This window comes from Prunus persica, chromosome G1, assembly GCF_000346465.2.
Source record: "Prunus persica cultivar Lovell chromosome G1, Prunus_persica_NCBIv2, whole genome shotgun sequence".
Taxonomy (NCBI): Eukaryota; Viridiplantae; Streptophyta; class Magnoliopsida; order Rosales; family Rosaceae; genus Prunus; species Prunus persica.
This window is the reverse complement of record NC_034009.1, coordinates 8,576,349-8,597,234: the sequence shown is the minus strand read 5'-3', so window position 1 is coordinate 8,597,234 and position 20,886 is coordinate 8,576,349. Positions and strand designations below refer to the sequence as shown.

General features: G+C 36.3%; 2 protein-coding genes across 4 annotated transcripts; both read left to right on the top strand.

Moving 5' to 3' along the window:
- On the top strand, positions 4,263 to 6,618 carry LOC18791900 (S-adenosylmethionine synthase 5). The gene is made up of 2 exons (XM_007222952.2): positions 4,263 to 4,616; positions 5,049 to 6,618. Exon 2 carries the CDS (start codon positions 5,059 to 5,061, stop codon positions 6,238 to 6,240), a length of 1,182 nt encoding a protein of 393 aa, XP_007223014.1. The 5' UTR covers positions 4,263 to 4,616; positions 5,049 to 5,058; the 3' UTR covers positions 6,241 to 6,618.
- Positions 12,029 to 19,625, top strand: LOC18792761 (pleiotropic drug resistance protein 3). 3 transcript variants are annotated; one of them, XM_020554120.1, is made up of 25 exons: positions 12,029 to 12,086; positions 12,206 to 12,548; positions 12,764 to 12,887; positions 12,967 to 13,052; positions 13,232 to 13,316; positions 13,519 to 13,678; positions 13,771 to 13,847; positions 13,930 to 13,983; positions 14,085 to 14,175; positions 14,270 to 14,571; positions 14,675 to 14,956; positions 15,047 to 15,360; positions 15,476 to 15,636; positions 15,713 to 15,816; positions 15,909 to 16,053; positions 16,139 to 16,282; positions 16,399 to 16,478; positions 16,578 to 16,910; positions 17,102 to 17,392; positions 17,463 to 17,546; positions 17,624 to 17,757; positions 17,947 to 18,174; positions 18,400 to 18,571; positions 18,650 to 18,904; positions 19,000 to 19,625. In XM_020554120.1, the coding sequence occupies exons 2-25, from the start codon at positions 12,241 to 12,243 to the stop codon at positions 19,264 to 19,266; spliced, it is 4,281 nt and encodes a 1,426-aa protein (XP_020409709.1). In that variant the 5' UTR covers positions 12,029 to 12,086; positions 12,206 to 12,240; the 3' UTR covers positions 19,267 to 19,625. The 3 variants fall into 3 exon arrangements, with proteins under 3 accessions (XP_020409709.1, XP_020409708.1, XP_007225513.1); XM_020554119.1 differs by having other exon boundaries at positions 12,030 to 12,086; positions 15,900 to 16,053; XM_007225451.2 differs by lacking the exon at positions 12,029 to 12,086 and having other exon boundaries at positions 12,167 to 12,548; positions 15,900 to 16,053.

Here is a 20,886-nt window from a genome sequence, read left to right as displayed (position 1 = left end):
TCTTAAATACCTACTTTTAGCTAAATTTAGAGTTATTTTCTCTCATCCAAACAGAGAGCTATAATTAGTGCATGAAATATTGAACTAATGTTTGATGTCAGGATTGAACGATGTTAAAGATAATCACATATTCATGTATGAATAATTATTAACTGTTGATGATATAGGTCTTATTTTAATGCACAAATAAATTTACTATAAATAACTACATATGCATACGTAAGTGACTGTCACTATCGGTGCAATGGAAATTTGTGATGACATTATGCTTTAAAAAACTATAGCCAACAACAAAAGTGAATTTGATATTAACAATCAATTATATATGGAATAAAAAGGGAAATAGAAAAAGACAATAAGGTCTACCACCAGACCACGTCCTTGTTGAGTAAATGTTTTGAGGTGTCACCACTAAACACGTCCATGTGACTTTGATTTTTAAAGGCCTTGATTGAATTGAATTTTCAAATTTAATAAAAGCATGTTCCATGAAATTGACATTGCTTATTATAATCACATGAGAGTAGTGCGAAGCCACGCTTCACATCGATTGGATCATGCCACCTGTGGGTCCTTTTTGCATCTTCGATTTGGATTAACAGTTGATTCAGTTAAGACGATGGCTTAAGCTAAGATTAATGGTTTTAAAGTAATTTTATCCTTAATTAAACATGTTGGAAATGATTTATTTATTTTTGACTGAGGTTGGTAGGGTTGGTAATGGTACCATCAAAGGAGAATAATAGAAGAGGATGTGAGACCAAATTGTAGACTCACCAACCCACTCATAAGCCAAGCCTTTGCCTTGTAGTGGAAAGAACCCAATTCAACTAAAATCTTTTAATAACATACTTCTTGCCAAACTATTCAAAAAAACAAAGAAGATAAAAACAAGGTTCTATGATATAAAAAATTCAACTGAAATCTTCTGCGCTCTCCCTCTCCTCTCCTCTTGTTGAAAAATTCACTCTTGTTGAGACCAACAAGAACAATGCCTAAAAGGTTCCTCCTCTCTTGATGCGACAAAAGTTTAGTTGCAACGGAGATGGTATTATTTTGCTAATAATGCTATGCTATGTGAAAGTGTTATCACGCGTGTTATAGCGTTATTGACTGGGGATAGTAAAATAGTGTTATCCCCGTTTTATGGAAGTCTTTCTCCTCTTGATGCCATTTATTTAGGAGCTTAAACAATGAATGCGCATTCTAAATGTCAAGTAAGTTGCCACTTGATATTGGTCAATGTTGAGTCTACGCAAGTGCAAGTAGTCACATGTAGTAATAATCTTGGAAGTCCAAGCATCGTATTCTCAAGGAGAAGGTAGGCAAAAGTCTTCACACAAAGAAATAATTAAAAATACCAAAATAAAAGTGACAAGCAAAATGGAAAAGTAATTTGATTTGAGTGTTGTAGAGATTGGGTTTTAAAATGAATTATCAATAATGGAAATGTTAAGGCATCAAGGTTCAATTCTTTAAGCAAAATATGTTTCATGCTCTTTAATCCAACTTATAACTTGATTAAGATTATCATTGAGCAACTTTAACTGGAATAAAGAAATTGAAACTAATTTAATTTTTCAATGTTATCTTTTATTAATGATTGTTCAAAAAATGGAATTGCATAATATCTAATCTTTTAATTTAAAAGCATGCTAAGTCAATTCTTAACAATGAGAAAAATATAATTGAATTAATGAAAAGATAGTGGCATTTAACATCAATCAAAATAAAAGGATATGAAAATATTGAGCAACCAAAAATAAAAGATTTAGCAATTCATACTGTATATTGGATTAAAGAATAATTCACAGACTTACTCAAAGAACATTCACTTTAGCCTTGGCTAGAGTTCTAACAACTCATTACAAAGAAAAACATAACTACATTTTAAATGGAATGGATAAAGAAATATGTCGTAGTGGTGTCCTTGCCAAATAAATTAATGGTTGATTTATAGTAGTCAATGAGGTGAGTGGAAAATTAATACATTCAAAGTGGGTAATGAAAGGTTTAAGTGAGGGATTAATTGGATTAAACATGTGTTAATGGTGGAGAGTTAGTGAAAAAGAAATAACAGTGAGGTAGTGGGCGCTAAATGGCTATGAATGACATGAAATGGGCTCTTTAGCTTCAACGGTTTTATCTTCTCTTCTCCCTCTTTACTTCTCTTTATAATCACAATAATCTCACAATCAATTCTTCAATAAAATCCACCAGCAATTCTCTTCACACTTGGCTTGAACTTGGACAAATATATATTTTCATCTTTTGGATTTCCAACTTCCTACAAAAGATAAATTCACTTAATAAGTTCACCACATTAAATATAGAAAATTCATAAATCCATTTGGTGAGAATGAAATGTAATAACAAGTGAAGTTATCTTTATTAAGCCAAATTTATAAACTCTCATCACACATGTTATAGTGTCACTAATTAAGAATAGCAAAATAGTATTATTCCCGTTTTATGAAACTCTTTCTTCTTTTGATGTCGTTTATTTAAGAGCTCAAACAATGAATGCGAATTCTAAATGTCAAGTAGGTTGCCAATTGGTCAATGATGTATTGGACCCATTGTGCTTCTCATAGTTGACATTTTTCTCAAAAATCTCGAGTATACAATGAGTCTCACGTAGCCACTCTTCACATCATAATCACATGACCAATTGTTGTATACAAGGATTGCTAAAATATTTTTTCATGGAACTTAATGCCAAGTTTTAACTCGGTTTAATAAGGGATTACATAAACACAATATGAGCAAGATTATTATAATAGTACTAGAGATACCTTTTTTTTTTTTGGTCGAATGAGATACCCACTTTTTTTGTTTTGGTCGAATGAGATACCCACTTACTACAATAAAATTTTCATTATCATTTAATGTAGGACAAATTATTGGTAAATTCCTACGAAGAAAAATAAAGAAAAGCAATCAGTTCAAAATTGGCATGAAGGCGTCAAAGAGAGGAAATTTTTTATTAAATATCAATTATGGCTTTAAAAGAGGAAGAATGATTTATTATTGGAATTTTCAGATACGATTTTAGCTAGAATTTATTTATTTTATTATTAGCTAAGTTTTAAGACTAGTGTGGAATTATGTTTTTTTTCTTCTCTCTTTCTATAGGAGTTGTATTTGTAAGCTTTATTCATATTAATTAGTAAAATCATTGAAATTTTATCTCTTTTTTGGTAGATTCCACTTTAATTTTAAGGTTAACATTTGTTTTTCTTTTTTCCTTTTCTTGCTTCTTGAGTAATATTTTTTTTATGGAAGCTGATTTTCCCATTCTCATTTTCTCCATTTACACTCCCTTTTGCTTTATAATACCTTTTAATCAATTTTATTCTTTTTTTGTGCTTTTTCTTTCCTATTCTACACTTACCATACATTAATTTCTTAGCTCTTGGGAAATGTGTCTGCTCTTGTATGGTTGAATTTTCTTAGCCACAAACTTTTTTTTTTTTTTTTGACAACTCATGTTGTGATAGTTTAGTGGAATGATACAGTTTGGTTAAATTAAATCTTCTTTTGTAGCTGAAACTAAAGTTGTAATTTTAATCTGGTATTGAGTATATGAGGATTTTATTTAGTTTAGTTACTCTTTCTTTGTTTTCTGTTTCTTTGCGGCCACTTTGGTCATCTCTGTATTTTATTGTCTTTTGCATTAAAATTTGTTTCATTTTCAAAAAGAGAAACTATGGTTGCAAGGTTTATTCCTGGGGCATGAGTTTTTGCAGCAAGTGCACCGTATAATTTTGCATAGATAAATATACAGTGTTAATTATTTCTTACTCGATTAGTGCATTACATTTCTAAAACTAAAGCTCCAAGAAAAAGACATTGGTAAAAAGTGAAGTAAAAAAAAAATTTATATAAGGTAAGAATAGAATAAAAAAGAGAGAATAAAAAAAACAAAATTAATTAAAAAAAATATTAAAAGGCCAAAAAGAATGTAAGTGGAGAAAAAAAATGGAAAATCAACTCCCTTTTATATTTACTGTGAATAAATATTGTTCAAAGTTGGCGGTATAGAAAACAAGAAAAACATCAGACCAAAAAAGAAAAAAAAAAAAAAAAAAAAAAAAGGTTCTTTGGGAAAACACAAGGGCGGAGCGTGCATAATGACAAACAAGGTGCCAATTTACCATTAACACCAACTTAATGATAGTTGCTGATAGTCCAAGAGCGAGCCAAAATGGGGTGATTAGTCAAAACCGTAGACTAATCACTTGATAAGAGACAGGCTGGGGTTGGTGGGCGTACCGTGTACAGGTAATTTTCGCGGTAAACGCGTCCTCCGCATATCTTAGACCAGCAGTAGATCCCTTCCTTTTATTCTTTCACCCACCGACTCCCTCTCACCGACGGCTGAGATTAAACCTCAGGCCCAAGATTCACATGCCACGTGATCAAGGATGAATATGACCCAATTTTTGCAGCCTAGGGGCTTGGAGGAGGCCACCCACATTTCCCTATAAATTCGGGCCTCAAACTCGAACTTTGTCGAACCGCTTGAGGAGGAGACGACAACACACCCAAAGCTCCAATCTTTCCTCTACTCAAGCTCTCTCTCTCTCCCTCTCCCTCACTCTCTCGATTTTGAGGTGTGTTTCTGGTGCTTAACTGTCTTTTGCTTTCTGGGTTCGTCTCATTTTGTGTGAATTTGGCTTTTAGATCTGTTATTTTAAGTTGGTGGGTGTTTATGGACTTCATTTCATGTGTCGTTTCGTGCTGTGTGAGTGAGTTTGTGATGAAATCGACCGAAATTGGAACTGGGTTTTTGTTATTTTTAGTAGATCCATTAGAAAGTAGTTGGCTTTTTTCGAAAATTTAAACTTTGGATTGTTTGGGGTTTTAGAAATGGGCTCTGACATTGCAGATCTGATAGCTTTTAATTGCATGCATTTGATTTGGTAATTCTTGGCGTATACGGAATTGGATCTGAATTTGGCTATGCATGTGTTTAATTTTGGATTTTGATTGCACAAAAACTGATAACTAAGCCTTATGCATGTGCTTCTCTTCTGTTTTTTCAGATTGTAAGAAATGGAGACCTTCTTGTTCACCTCTGAATCAGTCAATGAGGGTCACCCAGACAAGCTCTGTGATCAGATCTCAGACGCAGTGCTCGATGCCTGCCTTGCACAAGACCCTGAGAGCAAGGTGGCCTGTGAAACCTGCACCAAGACCAACATGGTCATGGTCTTCGGAGAGATCACCACCAAGGCCAATGTAGACTATGAGAAGATTGTTCGTGACACATGCCGTACAATTGGCTTTGTATCAGACGATGTTGGTCTTGATGCTGACAATTGCAAGGTTCTTGTGAACATTGAGCAGCAGAGCCCTGACATTGCTCAAGGTGTCCATGGCCATTTGACCAAAAGGCCTGAGGAGATTGGTGCTGGTGACCAAGGCCACATGTTTGGCTATGCCACTGATGAGACCCCTGAGCTCATGCCCCTCAGCCATGTCCTTGCAACCAAGCTCGGTGCTAAGCTCACCGAGGCTCGCAAGAATGGTACTTGTGCTTGGTTGAGGCCTGATGGCAAGACCCAAGTGACTGTTGAGTACTACAATGACAAGGGTGCCATGGTTCCAATTCGTGTCCACACTGTCCTAATTTCGACCCAGCACGACGAGACTGTGACAAACGATGAGATTGCTGCTGATCTCAAGGAGCATGTGATCAAGCCTGTGATCCCTGAGAAGTACCTTGATGAGAAGACCATCTTCCATCTCAACCCATCTGGCCGATTCGTCATCGGAGGGCCTCATGGTGATGCTGGTCTCACTGGCAGGAAGATCATCATTGACACCTATGGAGGATGGGGAGCTCATGGTGGTGGTGCCTTCTCTGGGAAGGACCCAACTAAGGTGGACAGGAGTGGGGCCTACATTGTGAGGCAGGCTGCCAAGAGCATTGTGGCCAGTGGACTTGCCAGGAGGTGCATTGTGCAAGTTTCATATGCCATTGGTGTGCCTGAGCCTTTGTCTGTTTTTGTTGATTCTTATGGCACTGGGAAGATCCCAGACAAGGAAATTCTCAAGATTGTGAAGGAGAGCTTTGATTTCAGGCCTGGTATGATTGCCATCAACCTAGATCTCAAGAGGGGTGGCAATGGAAGGTTTTTGAAGACTGCTGCCTATGGGCATTTTGGCAGGGATGACACTGACTTCACATGGGAGGTGGTCAAGCCACTCAAATGGGACAAGGTCCAAGCTTGAAGCTCTCTCTCTCTGAATGAAGAAGGCCCTTCATCAACATTGAATTAATTTGAGCATGTGCTGCTGTTGCTCTCTATACAGGCAATTTGCCATTTGGGTTTTTGTTTAGTTATTTTTATTTTTATTAATGATTTGTATTTTTTGAGTTCTTTCAAGGATGTATTAGTTTATTATTATGTGGGTTAATGGAAGTGACAAAACATATGGAAATATGTGTTCACAGAGGTTGAATGTAATGCCATCATCGCTGCTCACTGAGATAATAAGAATTCATAGACAAATGGTTTTTGCGGTGAAGCAGCAACAATGTTTAAATTGTTCATTGTTGGTGCACATGGCAAGTGGCATTTAATACAATTGATAATTTGTCTTCTCCTATGACTTGTTTCTGCTGGTATTTTTGGGGTTCTGCTATTGCCAAGATTTACTGTTCAAGTGTTAAAAACATTTGTGACCCCCTAAGTCTCCTCAAACACTTAACATTCATGTAACGGGGATGACATTATTTTGCTATTCCGACAAAATAAGATATGTTATGTGTGATAATATTTTTACGTGGTATTATGTGATTGGCAGGGGATAGTTTCATACAAGTTTTTGTTGTTTTTGGTTCCCTATGTTGGTCAAACATGTGCTTCAGATTCTTTTGCTTGAACATTAAAAAAAGAAAAAAAGAAAAAAGAATATGAGGAAGCAGTGCTCTAGTTCAATTCTGATTCTTTCGCAGTTTCATCAGCTTAATAAAAAGAAAATTTTCAAAGCCATCTGATTGAAGACTTTTAGGCTGTAAAGAAGCACAGAGAGAAAGTTGGTTACTTAACATTTGATGTAGATCTCAAAAAGAGTTGTGAGGGATTTGCTTCTCCACAATTTCTTCTTTTGCTTAAACAAATATCTGAGCAATCAAACCAGGCTTGATGAAAAAGAGGAAGGCGAAGTTGATTGCTCACATCTACAATTAACCCATTGCTCACCTGTATAATTATCCCACTTGGGTTGTTTCAGACAAAGCACATGCAACTAAAAATGGGATTTATAATGGACATCGGGCTCGCTTTCTTTCATGATAGTGTGTCGCACAATAATTTGATCATTCCAAGGGAAGAAGATATGGGCCATGATGGACATATTTTATATTATATATTTAACCTCATTCTTAGTATATTTTGGTTAATATTTTGGAAGAATTTTGATACTTTGAATTATATTTCCAATGTAGGACTTTCGACTCTCTCTAGAGCAAAACATAATCAAATTGAGGAATTTTGGAGTAATTCCAGTTGGAGGACGTTCTTGAGTCACTTAGCTTGATCGTATCAAAATTTCAGATTTTTCTTCCAAGCGGTTATTTTCTGGCAATAAAATAAAGGAGCAGTGCGCGGTGCTGGAATAGTGACGTGTTGGGCTTTTATTGCGTTTTTGGAGCCCAAGATGACCTCGGATGGGTTCGTGGCCTTCTAGAGAAGTGTTCAGAACATTTTTATCTTTAAAACAAGCTCTCTTGGGCCAGATTTGGAGGAGATTTGGGGCCAAAACGTGGCTGGGCAGATTTTAGGCAGATTCTCCTATTCCAATTTGGACTTTATTTCCTAGTATTATTTTATTTTAATTAGTTTCCTTGTGGGGATAGAAAAGTTGTACATTGGCAGCTAGGTTTTAAGGGGTATTTAAGCTCTTTCTCACAGGGAATTGAGGACTCCCTTTTCACTTTTGAACTTTGCATTGTGGAGAGCAATTGCTAGGGTTTTGGGTTTTCACAACTTTCAGGTGTTTTCGTTCTTTTCTTCTTAATGATATTTTCTTGGATTTCAATTATGAGTATGCGTAACTAAATTTCTTTTGCTAGGGTGAAGCCTTGAACCTTAGCATGAATATGTGATTTTTATTTAATTGCTTATGATGAGTGCATGCGTATTTTGAATTGTTAATCACTGTTTTAAACTATCTAATTGTCTTAATGCCTGATCACCATTAGGATCTTTAGAAAAGTAATTGGATGCAATTTTGGTCGGAAGGTTCCCTGAAATTGATGCTAGCTTCTTGTGATTAATAATTGTAATTTCACTTAAGATGAACACCACGTCTTAAGGGTTGCAAGGTTTTTCAAAGGGTTTTCACAAAACTTAATGAGTCTTTCATGTTCAGATTTGATCCGAACGTCCGGACGGGTTGCATGTTGGATATACGTTCTGTGTTGGAGGTTCCAAGTAGAATATACATTAGGAAAACCTAACCTTCAAAGTGGCATGTGCAAATCATAAGTAATTGGTAAAAGTTCATAGGATTGCTAGGTGATGGTGAAACCCTAGTGTTTTTATAAATTGATATTCAAAACTCTTTCTCTCAATCGTATTTGTTTTTGTTTAATATTTGTTTTTTAGAATCCACCAAATTTATAATCATCTTTCTTGACTTTTTATTTTAAGTAGTAATTGGAATTTGTTTTTACATAAATTGCTAATTAGTCCTTGAGGAAAACGACCTTGCATGAGCATCTATACTACAATAGCCTTGTATTCTTGCAAGTATTTTATGTGATTTTTAACACTGTTTGCACAAGTACTAAAAATCCTATCAGGCCACATGGACAAACAACATGACACTCAAACTTTGGTTTACAATAATGTTGATACCAAGTTCAGCGACCAATAAAAGCAGAACACGTGGATAATGCAAGGCATCGGTAGGGAGGTCTTCGGCACCCACATCTATCGTTCGCAGTATGAAAGCACAAATTGCCCACTGGACACGTGGCACATCCACTGTGAATAACCAGTCTCACATCAAAATTCTACACAACTTGCACACCTCTCAAGGTTTATAAAAGAAGCACAATTCTCCAAAATGGAGGTAATCTGAACTCTCGGCATATTGCCCATAGATCTGTTCAATTCGCTTACTAAATCCGTACTTATTTAAGCATCGGAGAGCCTTCGGGCGGTACCACACCGATGTCCTAGGTCTTACCGAGTGGATACTCTTCTTGCAGGATCCACCTCCGCGAGACCCAACAAAATCCGAAGGCCTAGACATCACTAAGTTGAGCCCAAAAGTACCGAACCACTTTCACATCAACAAATAACTTATTTACAACATACACAAGTTAGGCAGTTACTTTAATAGTGTGTGTGCGTACTTTTGCATTCAAGTTCAAATTTCTATTTTCCTAATATGACAACTGATATATACATAGCCACATTATTTGTGCAACATCAATATATGATCATGAAATTTGATAGCCAATTAATTACTTGCATGTCATGGATCACATGGCTAGTTATCATTATATTAACAATATTATTTTAAGAAAAACAATTCGAATTGTGTCAATATTTTTCTTTTTCTCACATGTTACGTGGTGTTACGTTTATATATAATAGTTTTCGCGTATTTATAGTCGAATTAACTTCTTTTTTCTCACCATACTAGGAAGAAAATATTATGCAAATTTATTTATTTATTTATGGATCCGAGATGAATCATGAATGCAAAAGATGCCCATTGGGTCAACGCCTTTTTTGACCCAGTTTTCCAGTTGGGCTCACACAGAGTCTCAAGCCTCAAAAGTTTGATTCTTGGCCATCAATATGACCTTTTTCTTTTTTTGTGTTATAAATTTAAAATAATCAGAGTATGGAAAATACCACTGAATATTGGGAGTAGAATTATATTTGCTCTTTGTGGTGTTTACACTGACATAATTTCTTCTCACTGACACTCAGATTTCTCACTCTTTCTTCTTTCCTCTCACTCTTCCTTTCTTTTTTCCTCTCACTCTTCCTTTCTTCTCTTCTCTTCTCCGTTAGTACATCTTTGCAGGTAGGAAGATTGCCTATTTATAGGCAAAGTAAATGGCACCCATTAGTAAAAAGAGAGACATCATGATATTTCTACCTAATCATCACTATTCACCTTTTGACAATGTGGGCTTCACCCATCCTCCTTTACAACATTTTTGTGCTTTTTCTTAGGCCTCATCATTTGGCCCGCTGGCTCATGGGTCGATGGGAGCTCGCCTGACCCGGCCCGTTATGGGCTTTGAGATGGCTCGGCTCGCCTTGGGTTGGGCTAGACTTGGGTTTGGGTGTCTGAAGCCCGCCCCAGCCCAATTAAGCACAAGAAAGCTCGACCCAGCCAGCCTACAAAAGCCCGGCCCATTAGGCCCGCATACATATATAATTATGTATAAATAAGAGTTTAGGTTTATGATTATATCACTTAAATCACATATATAATTTGTTTCATTTCATTTACTTTTCTTTACTCATTCCTAGTTTATAATTGGATGATTAGCACATTTCATTTACATATATAATTTGTTTCATTTCATTTACTCATTCTTTACTCATCCTAGAAAAAGAATATTTTTTCTCTCCTCTTTAAAGCCCGGCTCAACTGAAGCCCATTAAATTCAGCCCGGCCCATTGACGAGCCCTACTTTTTCTTTATCAATGTCCTTTTGTGAGATTTGCAACATCACCAAGCCACTATATTTTCAAGCAGCCTGGAAAAGTGTGGAAAAGACTATATAACATGACATGATGTGTCTCAACTCAAGTTTTATAACATTAACGTCACAATTGGTTGCATCAGGAAGACAAATATTTTGGTTGGTAAATGGTTAAATCCTAAACATGTAGATCCCACTAAGTTTCATACTCTTCCTTGCTTTATTTTGCTTTTATCACATAATAGTATCAACTTTATTGTGTGAAAAGGCTTTTGAGTACGCAAGTTATTGTCGTGTAAGAATAAACGTGACGGAATCAGAAATTTTTTCTTTTTCCAATTGTTACAAAATTATCTAAAATACTTTAAATATCTTAAAAAGTACATCGAGCTATACATAGACTGAGGAGCACAAGACCGCCATTACAGACCTGCATGTGGCTCCGTCTATGAAGATAAACAATCTTAACCATTTGAATTACACCCTTCTTACCTACATGTGCTTGGTTATTTTTCCAACATGTGCAAAGCTTTTTATTTTTCCCTTCTGCTACTGATTGATAAATCGTACTAGTATTTTTAGCTATTCAACCATACTAGTAAATATAAGAGCGTTTAGATTCTGAGGCCCACACTTAAATAATGCTGTCCCATGCATGCCCCAACAACACATCACAGACTAAAATTAAAGTCTTGGTCATTTCAACAATGATTTTATTATTTTAAACCCGAGAACGTGAAAAACGATAAATTATAATACGGACAAAGAGTATGATCTTCTTCTTCTTTTCTTTTTTTGTCTTGATCTCTGATGTTGATATGGAAAAGAAAAGAAAATTATGGGAAATGTTTACTGATTTCTGCAATAAATCAAGGCCGCGTGAACAAGGAGATGAATTTAAAATTTCAAGAATTAAACTACCAAGTCTCTCTCAAAAATAAATAAATCAACTAACTAGCAAGGACAATCTTTATTGTTGGGACAATCTTTAAGTTGACTGTTAGTTTCAAGGTCTTTTTCCCATTAACTTTGCGTGGAATTTGATTACAGAAGAAAACTGTGTACATACGAAGTGCAAAAGATGTTATGAACATATCTCTTTGTGACCTCCCTCCACTAATGTAATGACAGTGGGGTACATGACCTCTATCTCTGTTGCAAAAAAGCAAGGATTATTCAGCAGGAAAAGAAAAGATAAGAAAAAAAAGAAAAAAAAGCTACTTGGGCACGTCAGTATTTTGACAAGGACTGAGCTTTGCTGGAAATGGACTGCCATTTCTACCAGTTCACATTAGAAAAATATATGTGCAGTTGTTAGCCAACTTAAGAATGGTTTTGTCTAGCAAGGCTTACAGCACAAGTGGTTAAAAGCATTTACCTCTGCTGCATCTAGCTTGTAAGTTTGATTTTCCCAATCCTCAGTATTGCTTGTATAAAAAAAATGCTCTCTCTCATATTTAGGATTGACTGTTTAAGTCAAGTGAAGGTTGACTAACACTAAGTTATAAATTGAAGGGGATGCTTAGAGCACAGAGCAGCATATTATTCAAATGGAGCTAACACCAGTTGAAAGAAATGTCCACTCAATCATAGAGGAGGAGGATGAGGAAGTTCAGCTGCAGTGGGCTGCAATTGAGAGGCTGCCTACATTAAAACGCCTCAAAACCTCATTTTTTGATGTTGGTGGTGGTGAGAATGGAAGCGGTGGAAAAGACTCGAAAGACTATGCAGGGAAGAGGGTGGTTGATGTTACCAAGTTAGGAGCACATGAGAGGCATCTGTTCATTGAAAAACTCATAAGCCACATAGAGAATGATAATCTGAAACTTCTACAGAAACTGCGAGAAAGAATAGACCGGTATTTATGCTTTAAAGTTTGATCTTATGGCTGTTTAAGTTTCAATTTTGTGGAAAAATGTAGTTTGTAGATGTATTATCAGTTTCTCAATCATGCACCTAGTGTCTTTTAGTCTGCTCATTTCAATTATCTTCATTTTATGGTTGTGGTGGCTGCACATTGTGCTGGCTGCTCATATGTGCATTTTGTTTAGCTGACAAGAAGTTTTCTTCTAGAGTGAATGTGAAACTGCCGACTGTGGAGGTGAGGTACAAGAACTTGTTTGTGGAAGCAGAGTGTGAGGTAGTCCAAGGAAAGCCGCTTCCGACGCTATGGAACTCTCTTCTAAGCTTGTTATCAGTAAGTATATGTTTTGAATTCATTCTGAGAGGAGATATCTTGTTCTTCTAAGCTCGATGAAGGTACAACTTTTGAACAGGTTTTTACAAAGGCAATTTGGTTCAACTCTGTAGAAGCCAAGATAAGCATTCTAACAGATGTCAGTGGCATCATCAAACCATCAAGGTCTTGTATGCATGTTGAATTGCTAAGACTCTAGAACCCATTTTATCTTTTTGGATAATTATATTCCAAAATCAAGTAAGGAAATATTAAAATCTGAGAAACATATAATCAATAGATCAAGCCATAGTTTCAAATTTTCAGTAAACAACTTTTTACTCATAAACATGGTTTAAATGCAGGCTTACTCTCCTTCTTGGTCCCCCAGGCTGTGGAAAAACCACCTTGTTACAAGCTCTTGCAGGAAAACAAGACAAATCTCTCGAGGTGAGCATTGCAAACCACCTTCTTTTTTTAAATAGTATTGATCAAGAAAAGACATGGTTATGCATGCCTATCCACATTAGACATGTAGGTCCTGAAGTCTTTTATATGTTAATATTCAAAAACTCAGTATATAATGGAGTGTATTAGTGAGTTAAACCGTGTACAATCGTCATAAACTCAGACTCTTTTTTTTTTCCTTCAGGTTTCAGGGGAGATTTCTTATAATGGTCACAAGCTAGATGAGTTTGTCCCCCAGAAAACGTCAGCTTACATAAGCGAATACGACCTTCACATACCTGAGTTGACCGTGAGGGAAACAATCGACTTTTCTGCCCGCTGTCAGGGTGTTCGGAGTAGAGCTGGTGCATTCCTTATGCCCTTCTGCGTTTATTGTCATCAGGTTAATCGTGTACTTCTGTGACATATGAAGTTCAATTTCGTTTTGGCTATGCAGATATAATGATGGAGGTCAGCAGAAGAGAAAAAGAAGCGGGAATAGTCCCTGATCCAGATATTGACACCTACATGAAGGTAGTTGTGAAATCTTATAACATTCCCTCTAGTGAATTTTAAAACGGTGTTAGAGGCTTAGAGGTTAACATAATACTTGCAGGCAATATCAGTTCAAGGACAAAAGAGAAATCTCCAAACCGATTATGTTTTGAAGGTAAATTTTCTCCCAGCAGTGTTGGCATTAAGTACTTGAAAAACAAACAATGTTCACTCACTTAGACATGCAAACTGAATTACTATATGTTGGTCTCTTAGATCCTCGGACTGGATACCTGTAGTGACACAATGGTTGGTGATGCATTAAGTAGAGGCATTTCAGGTGGCCAGAAGAAGAGGCTGACAACAGGTAGTAAATCTTGAAGTCAAGCTAAATTGAATTTCATTACTTCCCATGTATAAATATTTCAAGCATAACATTCCTTTATCTGTTTAATTCTCAGGAGAGATGATTGTAGGTCCCACAAAAGCTCTATTTATGGATGAAATATCGACGGGATTAGACAGCTCTACAACATTTCAGATAGTTACCTATCTCCAGCAGTTGGTGCACATCACAGATGCAACTGCATTGGTATCACTTCTTCAACCAGCACCTGAGACCTTTGATCTGTTTGATGATGTAATATTAATGGGAGAGGGGAAGGTAGTTTACCATGGTCCTCGCAGCCACGCACTTCAGTTTTTTGAAGATTGCGGTTTCAAGTGCCCATCAAGAAAGGGTGCTGCAGATTTCCTTCAGGAGGTGCCAGAACGTGCTTTATTTTCTCCTTTCTCCTTTTGGCAAAAACTCCATACCTAAGAAAAAAGCAGAATAATAACAATGATCTGCTTTCCACCATTTACAGGTAATCTCAAAGAAGGATCAAGCACAATACTGGAAGCACGATAACATTCCCTACAATCATGTTTCAGTGGATCAGTTATCACAACTTTTCAGAGCAAGTTACTTAGGAAATAAGTTAGACGATGAGCTCTCAAAACATTATGATAAATCGCAGTCCCATGACAATACCTTATCATTTACCACTTACTCTGTGAGCAAATGGGAGTTGTTCAAAGCTTGCATGGCCAGGGAGCTGCTTCTTATGAAACGAAATTCCTTTGTCTATGTATTCAAAACAGTGCAGGTTTATTGTCACTGATATCACTATTCAGGGTTTTACTCCTGCAGCTAAACTCCAAGACACTTACATATTTTCATTCTCCTTTTTCCACAGCTTATCATCATTGCATTTATTACAATGACAGTATTTATAAGGACTCAGATGGCTGTGAATTTGACAAGCGCAAATTTTTTGTTGGGCGCATTGTTTTATACACTCGTTCGACATATGACAAATGGCGTTGCAGAGCTGTCCTTGACTGTTACTAGACTTCCAGTAGTTTACAAGCAAAGAGGATTCTATTTGTACCCAGCATGGGCGTATTCTATTCCGGCCTCTATGCTGAAGGTTCCATTTTCATTCATGGATTCAGTGCTTTGGACTGCCACAACTTACTATGTTATTGGGTATAGCCCAGAAATAAAAAGGTAAGAGGCTGTTTATAGTCGCACAACAGAACAAGAAATTTTAGACCAGTCAATCACAATGCTTCACTGTTGCTTATGTTTTATAGAATTCCTTCTTTTTCCCAATGCTTTTTAGGTTCTTCTGCCAGTTCCTTGTGCTATTTGCTCTGCATCAAGCTTCAACATCCATGTGTCGTTTGGTTGCTGTAATTTTCCGAACTATGGTTGCTGCAACAACTTGTGGTACTTTTATCTTAGTGGTAATGTTTTTATGTGGAGGCTTCATTTTGCCACGACGTAAGTCCATTCATAGTTTTTTTTCCCTTTAAAATACATGCAATAATGACTAGGCTAATAAGGGGTTATTTTTCAGCCTCTCTACCTCCTTGGTTGAGGTGGGTATTCTGGTGTTCTCCTATGACTTATGGGGAAATAGGTACAGCTCTAAATGAATTCCTTGCTCCTCGCTGGCAAAAGGTACAAGGAAGATGATATAGTCTTTTAGTCCCTTGCCAAGTCACATAAATATGCTAACACCTTCAGTTAATTTTTATGGTTAGGTTTCAAAGGGAAACACAACCTTAGGGAATGAAGTTCTAACCAGTCATGGTCTGAACTTTGATGGATCTTTCTATTGGATATCGGTAGGAGCATTATTCGGCTTCACAGTACTTTTCGATCTTGGATTTGCTTTAGCCTTAACTTACTTAAATCGTAAGTTCAATTTAATTGACGGATGATAACGTTTAGTATTACAAGACATTTTGTCAGTTTACTTCTAAACTCTTCCTAAATACAGCTCCAAAGATGTCTCGGGCTATTATTTCGGAAAAGAGATTATCTCAACTACAAGGGAAAGATGCTTGCAACACCAGTGCTCAGTCAGAGAATGTATCAACTCCAGCTGATCTTTACCACAATGTGGGAGAAAAGTTAAAATTTGGTGAGATTAGACAGTTACTAACTAAATTAATTCTCAATTTCATATCTTACATTCGAAACATTGAACGAGAACTATTAGTTACCGAATTATTAGAAGAATCGGATGGTGTTATACAGGGAAGATGGGCCTGGCTCTGCCATTTGAACCACTGACAATGTCATTTAAGGATGTGCAGTATTATGTTGATACCCCTCCGGTAATCAAATCATACTTAATATTCACATAAAATTATCATTGGTTGTTGCCTTGAGGAAAACTGATTAGTTTTTATGTTAACTTCATTCCCTCTGCAAAGGAAATGAGAGAGCATGGTTTCAAGCAGAAAAAGCTTCAGTTGCTTAAAGATATTACAGGAGCATTCAGACCTGGAATTCTTACAGCATTGATGGGTGTCAGTGGAGCTGGGAAAACAACTCTCATGGATGTTCTTTCTGGAAGGAAAACAGGAGGTACTATTGAAGGAGATATAAGAATAGGAGGGCACCCCAAGGTACAGAAGACATTTGCAAGAATATCAGGTTACTGTGAGCAGACTGATATACATTCTCCACATATCACAGTAGGAGAATCAGTTATGTACTCAGCTTGGTTGCGGTTGCCACCTGACACTGATCCAGACACAAAATCTGTAAGATATTCTCTCAACTTCTCAACCACACATGTTCCTTGAGAATTTATTACAATGTATATAGGAAACAATTTGAGTTTGAGTTAGATTTCACAATATAATATATAAAAAAATTGTCACAGGGCCATTCCTTGGGTGTAACACAGTCAATGCACTGCCCTCATAGTATACTTTTCTTATCTATTTCGCAGAGATTTGTGGAAGAAGTCATTGAAACGATTGAACTGGAGGATATAAAAGATTCTTTAGTTGGGATTCCTGGACAAAGTGGCCTATCCACTGAGCAGCGTAAAAGGCTAACAATTGCAGTGGAGCTTGTTTCCAATCCATCCATAATATTTATGGATGAACCTACATCAGGTTTAGATGCCAGAGCAGCTGCAATTGTCATGCGCGCAGTGAAGAACGTCGTTGACACAGGAAGGACAACTGTTTGCACAATTCACCAACCAAGCATTGATATCTTTGAGTCTTTTGATGAGGTAGCCTTCAGTCCTAAAATTAGACCAAAAGATAGAAGCGTGTAACTAAGGAAGACATTGATTTTTGCAGTTAATTTTGATGAAAACGGGAGGACAGATCATCTATTCTGGAATATTAGGACATCAATCGAGTAAACTAATAGAATATTTCGAGGTATGCTCATAGTTTCAGCAGTGCATGCATATAGAGTGGCTGTGTATTACTAACTCCAATATGCCACCATCCAACAGGGCATTCCTGGTGTACCAAAAATCAAAGATAATTACAATCCAGCAACATGGATGTTAGAAGTTACTTCTGCTTCGGTAGAGGAAGAACTTGGTTTAGATTTTGCCAGCATTTATAGAGAGTCTACTCAGTATAGGTGGGTGTGTATGTTATTACCATTACTTGAAATGCATACTTTATCAGAAGGCATCCCATGGGATTAATTTCTTTGTGGATTATGAATGTTGAAAGTAAACTAGGCCATCTGTTGAGCAAGTTAAACATGATCATCAGGTTTTTTACTTCAGGTGTTAAATCAATCATAACATTATTTTATCTTTTGCAGGGACACAATTGAGCTGGTAAGACAGTTAAGCGTGCCAAAGCCGGGTTCAAAGGACTTGTATTTTCCCACTCCTTTTCCTCAAAATAGCTGGGTGCAGTTTAAGGCATGCCTTTGGAAACAACACTTGTCCTACTGGAGAAGTCCTGAATACAATCTAGCACGTTTCATGTTTATGATTAGTGCATCAGTGTTGTTTGGGATAATCTTTTGGCAGAAAGGGAAGGAAATGTAAGCCCCATTTTCTCCCTTCATATTTATACCCAGAAGTGACCATTCATATATTTCAGAAAAGAAAAAAAGGAAAGAAAACCATTCATGTAAATCTTTCTATATTGACATCTGTTACTCATGAAAGGAATTTGGTCTCTCATAATAATAGTTATTTCAAAATAAAAATCAAAAGCACAAGAACTTTGCTAACTTCTAAATCCTATGTTTTCCATTTTCCTGAAGAAATAATGAGCAGGATTTGTTGAACATACTTGGGTCCATGTACATTGCTGTAATATTCTTGGGCGTAACCAATTGCAACTTAGTTCTGCCTTATGTGGAAACTGAGCGCACTGTTTTGTACCGGGAACGATTTGCTGGGATGTACTCATCAAAGGCTTATTCGTTTGCGCAGGTTCGATATTAACAGAAAATTTTAACATCTCTTGATTTATACAGGATCAGCCTTAACTATATATGTTTAATGTTGTAGGTGGCCGTGGAAATGCCATACACAATGTTGCAAGCAATTCTGTTTGTGATTATAACATACCCTACAATAGGGTATTATTGGTCAGCTACTAAGGTTTTTTGGTACTTTTATGCAACATTCTGGACATTTCTGTACTTTGTGTATCTTGGGATGCTGATTGCTTCGTTGAGCACAAACCTGGATGTTGCTTCCATTTTGGCAACTGCAGTCTACACCATATTGAATCTTTTCTCTGGCTTCCTCATGCCGGGACCGGTAAACGAATTCAACTCTTTCTTAATCTGATGCTGGAATTAATGCAGTGACATGTACAGGGAAGCTGACCATTATGTTGTATATGTTTTATGCAGAAAATTCCTAAGTGGTGGGTTTGGTGCTATTGGATATGTCCTACATCATGGTCCCTAAATGGCCTCCTGACCTCACAATATGGAGACATGAACAAAGAGATCTTGATTTTTGGGGAGCGTAAAACAGTTGGTTCCTTCCTACAAGATTACTATGGTTTCCATCATGACGGTTTAGCCCTTGTGGCTATTGTTCTCATTGCTTTCCCAGTTGCTTATGCGTCTCTATTTGCCTATTGCATTGGGAAATTAAATTTTCAAAGAAGGTAGAAAGAAACCTGTTTTTACCAACACGGGTTGGTTCAGTTGGTAAGGTCCCTGCGTTGTGTGTCGCCCCACTAGTGTTCGAGTCCCACTCCCAGCAATTCCGAGTTTGGTGGACAATTTGTATATTCCTCTGTAAATCTGAAAAGGTCTAAGGTTTGTCGTGGCCCTGGGTGTGGGGGTAGCCTCTCCCTTCCCTAAACTTTTATTTCATCAAAAATAAGAAAGAAACCTGTTTTTTTTCTATATGTCTGTCCTATCTTGGATTGTTGACGGTTGAAATGTATCACAAGAAAACTTGGTGCAAATTTTGTATTGGTAATTCAACTACAAGATGGTAATTAAAACCATCTGTGCTTGGTTAATTTCCACATTTGCAAAAACTTTTTAATTTACATTTATGGGTTCTGATAAATTCTACTCTTTTAAGCTATTCAAAGTTAAAAGAGGTGAAATTTACAGATCCAGATCAGGGGCGGTTCCAGCATGTGATAGGCTGGGCTCATGTCCGGCCCAAATTTATGTTAAATAAATATTACCCACACTTTTCTCTCTCCTCTCTTCTCTTTTGCCCGGCCCTAATTTTTGTTAAAAAAAATATTACATACACTCTCATCTCTCTCCTCTCCTTTTTTTTGGGGTAATGATTTCTCATTCCAATTTTATCCACTTACCACTCATTTTTTAATTATAAAATGGAGTGTAAGTGGATAAAATTGGAGTGGAGAAATCACCACTCTTTTTTTATTCTTTTCCTCACAATCACCACCACTCTTTTTTTATTCTTCTCCTCACACTCTCCTCTCTCCTCTCTCCTCTCTCCTTTTTTTATTCTTTTCTTCTCTCCACTCTATCTCTCTTTTTTTCCGTTGTTTTCCTTCTCTCCTCTCCCTCTTTTTTTTCTTTTTTTTTTTCTTTCTTCTCCTTCTCTCATCCCTCCTATCTTCTTTTTTTCCCTTTTTTTTCTTCTATCTTCTCTCTCTCTCTCTCTAAAAATATTACCTACATTACTTATGATTATTAAAAAAAATTGTCTTGCACAAAGATAACTATTTCAGAAATTGCGAAAGACGATTGATAGGGCTATGGAGCTTGAGGTGGAAAGCTAAAAATGGATGTCATAATAAACGTTTATAAAAGAAAACAAGGAGAAAAATGAGGTCACAACTCGTTAAAAAAAAAAAAAAAAAACCTAGCTCCGCCAATTTTCTTCCTTCCCATTTCTCTCGAAATAAATCTGGTTTTTTTAAAATTAATGTAGTCCTCTATATTATCTTTCTTTTTAATGTGAAATAATTTTTTTTTCTATTTTTTTTTTTTTGGTTTTTATTTAAGTTTTTGTATTTGTAGATATAAATGCATTTGAAGGTAAGGCTTATTATGTCTCCTCTCACTATGTAATTCTTTTTATCTATATATATAAAGCAAAAGGCAGAGAATGGTGAAACATTCAAAATACCAGAAAATGCCCTTTGTTAATTCAAACATTAAGAATTGAAATTATTAATTAAATGAGGATAATATCGTAAATTCATATTTTTTAATATTAAAAAAAATAAAATTAAAAACAAAATAAGATAATAGGTCATATTTTTATGGAATATAACTACCCTGTTATTTTTTCTT

Coding starts and splice junctions, on each gene's coding strand:
- LOC18791900 (XM_007222952.2), top strand. CDS start 5,059: ATGGAGACCTTCTTGTTCACCTCTGAATCAGTCAATGAGGGTCACCCA.
- LOC18792761 (XM_020554119.1), top strand. CDS start 12,241: ATGGAGCTAACACCAGTTGAAAGAAATGTCCACTCAATCATAGAGGAG. Junction 13,984..14,084: donor AAACCGATTATGTTTTGAAG/GTAAATTTTCTC, acceptor TTGGTCTCTTAG/ATCCTCGGACTGGATACCTG. Junction 17,393..17,462: donor TCTTTGAGTCTTTTGATGAG/GTAGCCTTCAGT, acceptor TGATTTTTGCAG/TTAATTTTGATGAAAACGGG.